The sequence below is a fragment of the Felis catus genome, chromosome D3, assembly GCF_018350175.1.
Source record: "Felis catus isolate Fca126 chromosome D3, F.catus_Fca126_mat1.0, whole genome shotgun sequence".
In the NCBI taxonomy this organism is placed as follows: domain Eukaryota; kingdom Metazoa; phylum Chordata; class Mammalia; order Carnivora; family Felidae; genus Felis; species Felis catus.
The window spans coordinates 72,456,198-72,468,845 of record NC_058379.1 but is presented as its reverse complement, the minus strand read 5'-3'; the positions used below and the strand labels follow the sequence as shown (position 1 = coordinate 72,468,845).

Here is a 12,648-nt window from a genome sequence, read left to right as displayed (position 1 = left end):
ACCCATTTTCTTACAGCCAAATACTAAATATTTTTTGGATGCTTAGGAAAAAAATATGCAATTCTGTACCTGTGCATATTTCAATTATGAAAGGTAAATCTTCCACATTCCTTGCTTTTTCATTTTTTTCCTATTCTGAGAGATGTGTAAAAATCCCCAAATATAACATTGGTCTTTACATATAGCTTTCAGTTTACAAAGCTACAGACCCTAGAGGAACAAATTAAATGAAACAAGAAATAATTAGAAAAAAACAAATATTAGGGTCATTTAAAATAGAGGACCAAAAGCTTGTCTTTTCAATAAATCAGAGTAGGAGAAAAGGAATTATGGTAGATTGAGCGCCTTAAGGGATATAAAAACTGTATATAGTGTGTAATTCTAGATTCAATTCTAGTTTGTACAAATGATCTGTAAAAAAAGTTTTTTGGGGTTCACTGAAGAGATTTGAATATGATCAGGATTTTAGGTAAAATCATAATCTGCAAAGATAAAAATGAAAATAATTGAAAACAGAAGTTTGAAGAACAGTAAGCATCATATATTCTCATTTTAGTTACATCTATATATTTTTAATTATATAAATATTTTATGCATGTATGTGTATACTGACATGTGTATAATGAAAGAAATTAAAGGATATGTATTAGACTGTTAAGATGATAATCTGATCATCTTCAGATGGTGAGACTTGTGTTGGTTTATTGTATTTTCTAGCTACAACTATATACATTTACTGATTCTATACTGATGAATGTGTACTAAAATGTTTGTAAATTTTTTCATAAAGATCTGTCAAGATTTGCTTTAACAGTATAAATTTGTTATAAAAGCCATATACTTATAAGTAATACATATTTCTTCAACAATTTACATATTTTCAATAACTCAATCCTTTTACCATTAATAGTGACTCTACCCCTAAAGATGTTTTTGGCCTTAAGAAAATTACCAGAGAAAAACCTACACATGTTTTTTGTTAGGATGACTGGTATTTTGTCTCATCTCTTTATTTTCAACTTTTTCATGTTTTAATATTTATAAATTTTGCCAACTGTAAGTACTATAGACATGGATGTTTTCAAAATTCCATTAAGTAATGGAATCCTTGAACTGGTGAGTCTAATACACTTATTGTTGTTACTACATTAAAGTTAATATATATGACTTTATTATGCGCTTTTAATTTTCCATTTGTTCATAATAAAGTATTATTTTTCATTTTTATGACCTCATTTGTATAAGCTAAAGAGCCCCTCCCTCTATTTTATTTTTTCTCTATCTGATACAAAATAATATTCCTTCCGGTTGTAAGATTTTCAATTTTGAGATCACATATAATTTGTAGTCTGAAGTTAATTATATCATTTCTTTTCATGAGAACATCATAAAAACAATTTCAAAACTGTTTAACCTCCACGATCTCCTTCTTCTTTATTAACTAATATTCACGAACTTTTTAAACTCTCCAAAACATAATTTTTCTTTTAGATGGCCATAATTTGCTCAGATGTACCCATATGTCACATGATTTTGTTAATCACTTTTCTAATAATCCCTCTAGTCATTTTCTTTATCTTTTAAAAAAAATGTACATTCTTTATAAAAAGGATGGCGGTGGTTGTCTATTCTTCTTTATGCCTCCTTTCCTTGAATAGTTGTTTGGTTAGATATACAATTCTTTAATGACAGTAACTTTTTAATCAGCAGTTTGAAGATATTTCATTGTTTTCTGCTTTAATTGTTCCTATAGGGGAGTCTTCATCAGTATAATTATAGTCCCTAAAGAAGTAATCTCTCCTTGGGCATTTTAAGCTCTTTTTTTGTCTTTACCTTTGATATTGTACAATGTATCAAAGGTAAAGCATTATTCCTGAATCTGATAATCCATATATTTCATCAATTCTGGAAAATTATCACTTATCTCTTCAAAATTTATTTTTCCTCCATTCTTTATTTTCCTTTGGAATTATGGTTGAAGCATGTTAAGTTTTCTCATTCCATGTTTTGTTTTTCAAGTTCTCTTTTATTTCTTCTATCAGTGTGCATTTTTATGTTGTTCCAAGCATTTAAAAAGATTCTTTCTCAGATGGAGCTTGGTGTTTTGAATTTTTTGGAAAATATATTGTTTGTGTACTTTAAGAGTTGCATATTTGAGACTTGAAGTTTTGTGATTTGTATATTTATTTGTAGTTGTCAATATAAAATTATACATCCATTCCATGCATGTATGTGTGCATGTGGGTGTTTGTGTACATATGTCTGTGTGTATGTCTGTGTGCATGTTCATCTATATGCCTGTGTATACATATGTATGTGTCTCTGTGTGCACGTATGCATGTGTGTATGTTTGCATGCATACATGTATATGCACATGTGTGTATGTGTGCCTGTTGTATGTATGTGATGTCATCATTACCCTGGAATCCTATCAACTTGTATCCTGTTAATTCTTTGCCCAATTTTCACATAATATTTTTGCCTTTGTCTTAAAAATATATAGTTTCATTTTGTTTTTAACAGGATCTGAAAGTCCCTTTTACAAAGGGAAGTCAATTCAGTTTTATTAAATTTTAGAATTTCTCTCATCTAAGAGTGTTTTCCATTTTTCCTTACTAACAACTTTATTTTCTGTACTTTGCTACATAACACATTATTTATTTTTATTTTTCCAATAATTTAGAATATATATGTATTTTTAATTTTTATTTTATTTTATTAAATTTGAGAGAGAAAGAGAGCAAGCTTACAGGGGAGGGGCAGAGAGAGAGGGAGAGAATCCCAAGCAGGCTCTGTGCTATCGGTGTGGAGCGTGACATGGGGCTCGAATTCACAAATGGTGAGATCGCAATCGGAGCAGAAATTAAGAGTTGGATGCTTAATCAACTGAACTATTCAGATGCCCCTAAAAATACATATTTTAAAGTATTTTTTAAAAACCAATTCTTGGGTGATATGCAATTTGCCATGGTGTTTATCTTCTGTCAAATCTTAGACAATTTTGGGCCTTCGCTTATTTCTTTAGCTATCTATTAGGTAAGAGTATCATCATAGACCATACTGTTTATCTCTGGTCCTTGCTCAATTTCGGCTTTCATTAAATGTTCAGACTCTGAAATTCTAGATTTTTGAGCCTCTCATTTCTATATATTGTGTTTCCCTTTTCTTTACCTATTTTTCTATTTCAACCTTAATGCTTATTGTTTCATACCTTTTGGCTAATATGAAACTAAAAACACAAACTGATTTATAATATTTGATGCAAACTTTTATTTTGATACAAGCATACAGTTGGGCCTTGAACAATGTGGGTTTGAACTGTACAGGTCCACTTACATGCAGATACTTTTTCAATAAATACAGTAATGTAAGTGTATTTTCTCTTCCTTTTGATTTTCTTAATAACATTTTTTCTCTAGCTTACTTTATTGTAAGAATGCGTTATATAATACATATACCATAGAGAATATGTGTTAACTGACTCTATGTGTTAACTAAGTCTTACAGTCAACAGTAAACTTTTAGTAGTTAAGTTTTGGAGAAACTAAAGTTATATGTGAATTTTCAACTGCATGGGGGGCAGTGTGCTTAACCTTGGCATTTTTCAAGGGTCTACTGTACTTATCTTTGTCAGTTACCCAAATGACATCAAAATATTTTTTTTCTGGCAAATACTATTACTGCTATACTTAGTGGTTTAAATTACCACAAGTTTAGAGGCTTAAAACAACACAAATTCTGTATGTCACATTTCTAGAAGTTAGAACTCCAGTATCTGTCTCAGGGAGGTAATATATAGATGTCAACCCAGGAGCATGTTCCTTCTCAAGGCTTCAGGAATGACTGCTTTCTTGCCTTCTCCAACTTCTAGAGATTTCCCACCTTCCTTGGCCCCTGGTTTTACATCACTTCAACTTTTGCTTCTGTTGTGACATCAACCTTTGATACTCTTCTTACTTCCCTGTTAGAATGACCTTTGTGAGTACATCGGGCCCACCTGGATAATCCTGAATAATCTCTTGTGTCACAATCCTTAATTTACTAACATCTACAAAATCTCTCTTGCCATGTAAACTAACATATCTCAGATTCCAGGAATTAGGACATGGACATTTTGGAGAGGGAGCCTATTTATTATTCAGCCTACCACAACTCACACATATATTTTACTGGCCTTCCTTCCATCTTTCCTTCCTTTTTCCTTTCCTTCTTCCTTTCTTTTGCTATTCTTCAATTTCTTCCATTTAGCCCAAAATTTATTTTTCTCATTTCTCATTCTTCTACCTAGAGATTTTCCACTTTTCATACCCTGTTTTTTTTTTTAATGAAGATGACAAATTTAATGGGTGGTGTTCTTTCTTCACGGTGGTCTCATCATTTTAGATTTTATTATTCTGAAAGTAAGCTTTCATGTGTTCCTGCTCAAAACCATGTTCTTGGAGAATATCATACATCACGCAGGTACGAAAACACAGGAATTGCTTCGTGGCTGACTTCTCAAATGAAATGCATTTGCAGTAACCTCGTTTTACCCTCACTCAATCAGGCTAATAGGGCTAATTATCTCTTTCCTGAGGGCAGGAAATTAGAGCCTGCTCCCAGGTTCACAGTTTTTGCTACATCACCTAGTTGCACTTTCAGGAGTCCCTCTGTATTGATAATTTTTGCTGGCCAACCTCCTCCATTTTAGGGTAGAAGTTTAATTTTAAATTACATCATTATTGATTGCAAATCACAATTTCTACCTGTTCACTTCAAAATTCAGCGGGGCGAGGGGGAAGCAGCACAAACTGATCCCCACGCTCAATTTCCTGGAGGATACCTTGCTGAACTTCATCACAAATTCTCTCATATCCTTATGCAAGACATTTACATAAGAACTTTGGGGAATTCTAATGATCTTGTTTCTTTAAGTTGAAAATTTGAGGCACAAAATAAATATTTTAAAACTTTCCAGCTGTTGGTAACAACAGCAAACATGCTTTCAGGGAGCCCGGAACAGTGAGGTTTGGCTCTATAATTTCTTTAACAAAACATCCCAATTAAAAGGACAATCCCATAAGGAATTGGAGTTTTTCTACAAGTTACTGTTGATCCTCACAAGGATTAAGCCAAGTGGAGGATGCAAGAGGAATTACAGAAGTCACGGAAGAAGAAGGGATTGCTTTGAACTGTCTGTACTTCCTACTGTCTCTCCTGAGTTACTATCAGGGCTCAGCTACCACCCTAACGAGTAGAACATCCCCTTGGAGTTCACCAGGAGACTCTAAGGCAAGAGGGAAAAATTTTATATAACAGGACGCACCTAGGGAGGGCTAACACTGCACTTCCCTCCCAATAGAGGTTTCCTTGACTACCACAAAGAATGCTTCCCATTTCTGGTGGTTTCCAAAATGGCTGCTTCCCCCTTATCTATTATTGAAGGGAAATCAAAGCAATTCTATACGGAAATATCTGATTTTAGGACTCAAAACTTTCCTACATTAGCCATGAAAGCTACATACTAGAAGCTGCTTATATCTTATTTTATGATTTAAACACTTACATGAATGAGTTGAAATGAGATGACTATTTAAAGAAAATTCCCTTAGCTTAAATATATATTTACATTTATATTTCTGCATTTATGTATGGAAATAGAACAAGCCATCAGGCTGTGTATTCTTTGGAGCTATTTATGACCACTTCTGAGCTTGTCCATTTGTCCAAATACTGATTCCTACCAAGGGTAATGCTTTTTAAGATTTGAATGATGCATTCAAGATAAGAAAAACAGGAGGAAGGAAGAGAAATTGAAATCAGTTTAGAGGAGTATCAGTGAAAAGAGGTTATGGGTCAATAAATTACAAAGGCCTTAGGACCAAATATATATGATCCTATTAATTTCTTACAGCCAACGAAACACCGTTTGACAAAGTAGGTGAACCATATCTGTTGCACACTCATATAGTTAGTGCCCTAAAATGGCTGTTTCTATCATGTTTTAAGAGTGAACAATTTCAAGTCATAATCCAGAACAGTATTATGTACAAGAAGCGTCAATTCCACTAGTTTTCTTCTATTAATTTTTTATTTACCTTTTTGGATTGCTAACATGTACACTACGGACAAGGACAAGGATTGTCTAAGTAATTATAATCCAAATAAAGAAGTGAAAGAATAAGAAAAGGGGTATTATTTGAAATGTGTTAAGATAATTGACTGGTAAATGAATAGCACTTGGATGAGTGAGGATCCATTTTAAACTAATCATGGCACTGGGGCGCCTGGGTGGCGCAGTCGGTTGGGCGTCCGACTTCAGCCAGGTCACGATCTCGCGGTCCGTGAGTTCGAGCCCCGCATCAGGCTCTGGGCTGATGGCTCAGAGCCTGGAGCCTGTTTCCGATTCTGTGTCTCCCTCTCTCTCTGCCCCTCCCCCGTTCATGCTCTGTCTCTCTCTGTCCCAAAAATAAAAAAACGTTGAAAAAAAAAATAAACTAATCATGGCAGAAATAATTTTCCTAAAGGCCTTTTTGAAGAATATCTACTATGCTGTCCTACACACCCTCCTTGTAATCTTTTTTTAAATGTTATTTATTTTTTTGAGAGAGAGAGAGAGAGAGAGAGACAGACAGACAGAGTGTGAGCGGGGGAGGGGCAGAGAGAGAGAGAGAGAGAAGCAGAATCCGAAGCAGGCTCCAGGCTCTGAGCAGAAAGTCCGACGTGGGTCTCGAGCCCACAAGCTGTGAGATCATGACCTGAGCCGAAGTCAGAAGCTTAACTGACTGAGCCACCCAGGTGCTCCTATCCTCCTTGTGATCTTAGTCAACCTCCTTTTCCTGAAGTTTTTAGTTCAAGCACTTTTTGTTTTCATGAAGTCTTTTCAATCAGTGCAGCCATTACCTGTTTATCTCTCAAGATAACTGTTCTATCTCTTTCATGTTTGTTCTCCCCATGACGAGGCACACCATAAGTTCTTAAGTATATTTCATAATAAATGCATCAATACTCAAGAAAGGAAAAAAAAAGTAAGCAAGAATGTTGCATGCAGAAGAGGGGCATTATTAAGCCAAAAGTATAGAGATGTTCAAAAAATCCAATTAGGCAGTATTTATTAAGACTCTATTCATGACCAAAGCATAGAGATTCTCGATTAAAACAGATGTATGGATTGGATTATATTAAGATTGCATGGATATAAAAAGCAGACAGTTAAAACTTCTGTTTTGCGCTATCCCAGGGGCTGTGATTTTACATTTTGGTTCCACTAGATTGTGAGTCATTTGGAGTGAGAAGAAAGAGCACATAAGTCAAGTGGAGAGCCCCATCCATCCTGGATATTTTATAGGACCTTCGGCACCTCTGCTCCATTTATTTTCACTCCTTCCAGTAAGAGATATAGTCCCTTAGGTTTGGGTAAATGATATGACCTCATTTCTTAGAATCTTCTGCCTTGAATCACTGTCTTTTATTGTCACTGGGTCAGTTCTAGAGGATTAGTGGAGGCTTTCCTACGATGGTCTGTATTGGACATTTGACTTACAAAACTAGGTCCTGAGTTTCAGATCCACAATTTCTACCTTAATGACTTGATTAAGTTAGTTTAACTTTCTTAGCTTAAGTTACTGTCCTTTGAAAGTAAGGCTAATAATATATACCTCATAAAGGTAAATGAGAGGATAAAGAACAAGTATATAAACTTTCAAAGTTATTTCTCAAATAAATAGAAAAGTAAGGTATTATGTAGTTTATCATTATTGTCCTTTTTATTCCTTAAATAAAGCAGAGCACATCCTCATGTCTTTATACCAAGCCATCCTGACCTCCTCCCCATACTTCAGCCAACAATTGGGCTCTAGCCTCAGGATGTCTGTTTTTGCTATTCTACCTGGAGGGCTCTTGTCTGACCTATTCCTATGGCTGCCTCCCTCACTGCCTTAAGGTCTGTGATCTTATTTTACCTCATCAGAGAGATCGTCTCAGTACCCTACATAAAACAGTACTCCTAATATTTTGCTATTCCCTCTACCATGCTTTATTTTTCTTCAGAACATTTATCACTATCCACCTCTATCTCAATAAATTTATACCCCTCGAGAGTAGGGACCTTATTTATCGCTTAACCTCTGGTACCTAAAATAATGCCTGATATATATATACCTCCCAAAAGAAATATATGTTGAATAAGTAAATACATGAATGTTCTCTAATATATTAGTGAAGGATATAAGCTTTATGAAGCGTGACTTTGTGTAGCTCTACAACTTTTCAATTTATAAAGATGAAGACAAATCTTCTAAGCCCCGAGTTTCTTTCCCAATAAAATCTAACATTACCTCTAAGGTTGTCCTGAGTTGGCCCATGGTTGTCTAATCGAATACAATTGTTTATGCTTCAGCCACAGTAATCTCTTCAAAATGAAAACATAATTAAGTCACTATTTTAAAAAGTCCTGTAATGACTTGCTTAGGATAAAGCACATTATTGCTTTAATGACATTCTTAGGACAAAGTTCAAGATCCTTCATTTGGTCTTGCCCAATTTAGAACCTGCTATCTTACAAACCTCAACATGTGTCATCCCTGTGTTTCAGTCTTGATGGTCTTTTTTCAGGCCTCAAATAGTATCATGGTCCATCTTGACTTCAGAACTGCATTCAACTTGCCCTCCACACTTCCTCCCTCAGTTTGTAATGTATGCTTTTGCACTCCAAACTCCTCTTCCTCCCTCCAGGCTCAGTTGAAATGCAAGCCTTCTATATGTCTGTTTGCCTATCAATTTATCTATTCATTCTATGTTGATAGATAGGATATTTCCACTACTCAACAAGGTTTGAACTATGAAATGGCAATTTCCTATGACTTCACCTGGGATGTCTGTTTTTCTTTGCATACTTTAAACTCCACAAGGAGAAGGTCATGCCTTCTATCTACTATTATACCCTCAAAGCTACTTAGTTTCCTACGAATATTCTTTAATGTGCTGTCACGTGGTAGGAATTACCATTATTGTGGAAATGATATTTGTTGATTGTTTCACTGCAACATTAATTATTTTGTAAAGTGGAATCTACGACTACATGAAACTCATGAGTGATAGTGAATTACTTAGAGAAGGGAAAGGTCAAGAAAGAGAAAAATAAGAAGGAGGAGTTCAAGGAACAAGGGAAGACAAACTGGAGAGAGGACAACACAAGAACTGGGACGAGAATAAAAATGAGGGAAGGAGCAAGAGAGCAAAAGGAGACGAAGGGAAGGGACATAGAAATGTTCATCTTGTAGTAACTTGGATGCTTTCAGGTCTGCCAGTGAAGGAGTAAGAGTATTTCATTGTCAGTGATTTAGACAGTCTCATTTTCAATACATATGTGGTTTGTTTTTTTGGTCTCAGTTTTAATCCCTTAGCTTAAGTGTACTAATCATAACTAATTTCTTTTTCAAATAGCTCTTCTTTTCATAAATTTCTACTTCTTTAATTTGTTAATTCTAATTCTTCATCATATATTTCTGCTTTATTATTTACACTTTCTTTCTGTTGCTTGTATTACCCATTCCTCTTGATTTTTTTTCCTATCAGTCATGATGTTTTCATTTCAAACACTATTTCTCATCTTCTAATTTTGAAGATTTTGCTTATATTTAAATTACTGATATATGACTTTTATAAAAATCTCAGTATCTCATCCACAAATGTCTTAAGACAACTAGGCAGATTATTAAGCAAACAAGGCAGATTATTCCTGGTTTTAAAAAGATGAAATGTCAAATATTAACGACCATATTACAAGCAAACAAAAAATACATATTACTATTTTGCAGAAGCATCATAAAAGGGCAAGGGTAAAGTAATTATATTTCATGATTATTATCAGGAATTGTAGCAATTCCTATGAAGAAAATTTTAAGGTTGATTATTCAATAAGATGAATTTAAAAAACATAATTTCAAATTATCTTGAAAAAAATAACTCATGAAGAATGTAATTAATGCATAATTTTATATGGTATTGTTGAAGAATCTACTGAGGATTTTGTATTTTATATTTTGTTTTGTCTTGCATTGAATGATACAGAAGGAATAAACATCCCCAGTGTTGGAGTTCATCAACTTCTAATAAGGGAGCCTTTGAAGCTGAAGTAACAAAGAAAATAGAAATCAAAGTGACACTGATTGGGATCGGTCTTACCATCCAGATCATTCTCAGGAGTCTCTGCTGTATACCAGTTGGAAGGTGGTCCAGTGCCATTAACTGTCATGGCTGACACTTGGAAACTATACTGACTTCCTTTCTCCAGTCCTATAAGAGAATGTTCCAGAAAGGGGAAAAAAGTTATTGAATAAAAAGTATTTCTAGCTTATTTTCAAGAGTTTTCAAAGCAGTAGACATCTTTACATGGTTTGTGATTGTTGTGGTGATTATTATTTTGGCCAAAAGGGCAGAAATAGTACAGCAAGAAATCAAATTATTTTTCACATATTCTCATTTATTTTTTCCTAGTTTATAAAAATGTATCCCTGAAAATAGCTTCAGGGCAGATGCAGAATATAAAATATGAACGATGAAGAAATAATCAAAAATAGCAAGGATCATTTTTTCTCACAGTCTAGAAGAGGCTTGTCTATAAATCAAGAACAGTCATCCTAAAAATTTATGTCTCCATCATTTATTCAAGGTCAGTGATTATGTTTTCTTTGAGCCAAGAAAGAAGAATCCAAAGCCACTGCACTTAAGCAGAAAATACTAGGCCTTTGATCACAAGGCATACTTTATTTTGCATCACTGTCCATACTAGAAGCATGAAGAAAGTCTATCTCCATGATAACTTGGGCATATAATATTGTACATCAGGGCTTATTTTTTAGAGAGCACACAGAATACAGGTTGATGAGAGATGGCCCATGGATCATTAGTATGATATGTATAAATTTTTATGTAAGTAATAGTCCTTTTAGCTAAATCTCAAGCAGCTCATTACCATGACAAATTATTGTAAAACAAATTACACTTGCTAAAAAACCATGTGACTTTCTTCAGACAATGAGGACTTGGCTTAAACTGACAAGTCCTTAAATCTCCAAAGTTGAACAACCCTGGTAAATTTAAATTACAATCTATATTTTGTTAATCTAAAATGGCACAAATATTTGGTAACAAGAAAAATTCATAAAGAAAATAAACTATTGGAGAAATGATGCTTATCATGTACACAGTTACAAATTTGTATATTTTTGCATAGGCAGATGAGTAAATCTTGGTCTTTAGGGGAATTCTAATTTATTATTAATTGGAGATAATGTTTTAAGTGATGGTTAGATGGACTTGTTAATGTCCATAGCAGTTACCTTCAATAAATTGTACTATTAGAGAAGACAATTTGATAAATTCACCCACACAAAAGTATCTATGACACAAAATGCTGTCTCTTTAAGAGGCTTCTAATTTTATAAGATAGACTAGAAGCTCCATAAAGAAATAGACTGAGAATAGTTAGAACTGTTGCTGTTTTTGTTATTACTGGTATTTTATCTATATACCCATAGATTCCATTACACTGCCTGACACATGGAATGCACACACACAAAGCAGCTGTTGAAAGATCCGCTAAGGAAGCACTTAACATACCCAAAAATACTAGGTTAAAATATAATATCTAACATCATTAGGAAGGCAGCAAATGGATGCTTTTGAACAAAAGGCCTTTGTCACGGCTCAATAGGTCTGTGCTCACTTTGATTTGTCCCTTAGTTCACATGATGTTGATCTGAATTTGTTAACATTTTGCACCTTTTCATAGGCACCATTGTTAATAACTAAGGCAAAGGGATTGTGGATTGATTGTAGTTTCCAGGACATTGAAAATAATAGGGAGAGAATTCTGGGAACAAATGCTTACCTAATCATTGTACCTCATGGCTCTCATAGTGGTCTTATCTGACATAGTTTTAGACCATCAAGAATATATTCTTTTATATTAAGTAAAATTTAATTTTATTTTTCTTTGAAAAGGATGGGCAATTGTATTAATACCATCTCCACCAGTGATTAGGAATACCATCTGTAATGATCAGTTTTATTCAACTTGGTTAGACTGAAGTCCTCAGTTTTCAAACACTAATTTAAGGTGTTATATTATAGATGTGACTAAAGTCCATATTCAGTTAATTTTAAGCAAAGGATATTATCTTAGATAATTGGGGAGGGCGCAGATTCAAGCCAGTGAAAGTTCTTAAAAGCAGAAGTAAGGCTTCCCTGAAGAAGAAATATCACCTGCAGACAGCAACTTTAGCTCGAGAATTTCAGCCTGCCTTTCTTATGGTCTGCTCTGTGGATTTGGAATGGCCTAACCAGGCATCACAATCATTTAAGTCAATTCCTTGTAATAAACACCTTAGTACACATCTCCACAGGTTCTGATTCTCTGGTTGAACCCTGAATGACCTGCCATCTTATCATATGCAATGTTTTGACATATAAATGGAAATCTTTTTTGAATGCCCTATATTCTGTTCTATTCATTTGGCTTTAAATCAAGTTACTTTTTGTGTGCAGAATATATCAATTTTTAGTAGGAATTTATTAAATCATCTAACTAGAAAGTAGATATGAGTAGTAAAATACCTCACTAGAAGAGAGAAAGATTTCTTTATAATTTTGCCAAATTTTTATTTA

General features: G+C 34.1%; 1 protein-coding gene across 4 annotated transcripts in view; it reads right to left on the bottom strand.

The window, feature by feature from the left end:
- The window catches only part of DCC (DCC netrin 1 receptor), a 1,150,608-nt gene that overhangs the window by 188,202 nt on the left and 949,758 nt on the right, over positions 1-12,648 (bottom strand). For all 4 annotated transcript variants that reach the window (XM_045042312.1, XM_045042313.1, XM_019815281.3 and 1 more), the window contains exon 14: positions 10,165-10,275. In XM_045042312.1, coding sequence (XP_044898247.1) covers positions 10,165-10,275 — 111 coding nt within the window. The remainder of the gene's footprint in view (positions 1-10,164; positions 10,276-12,648) is intronic.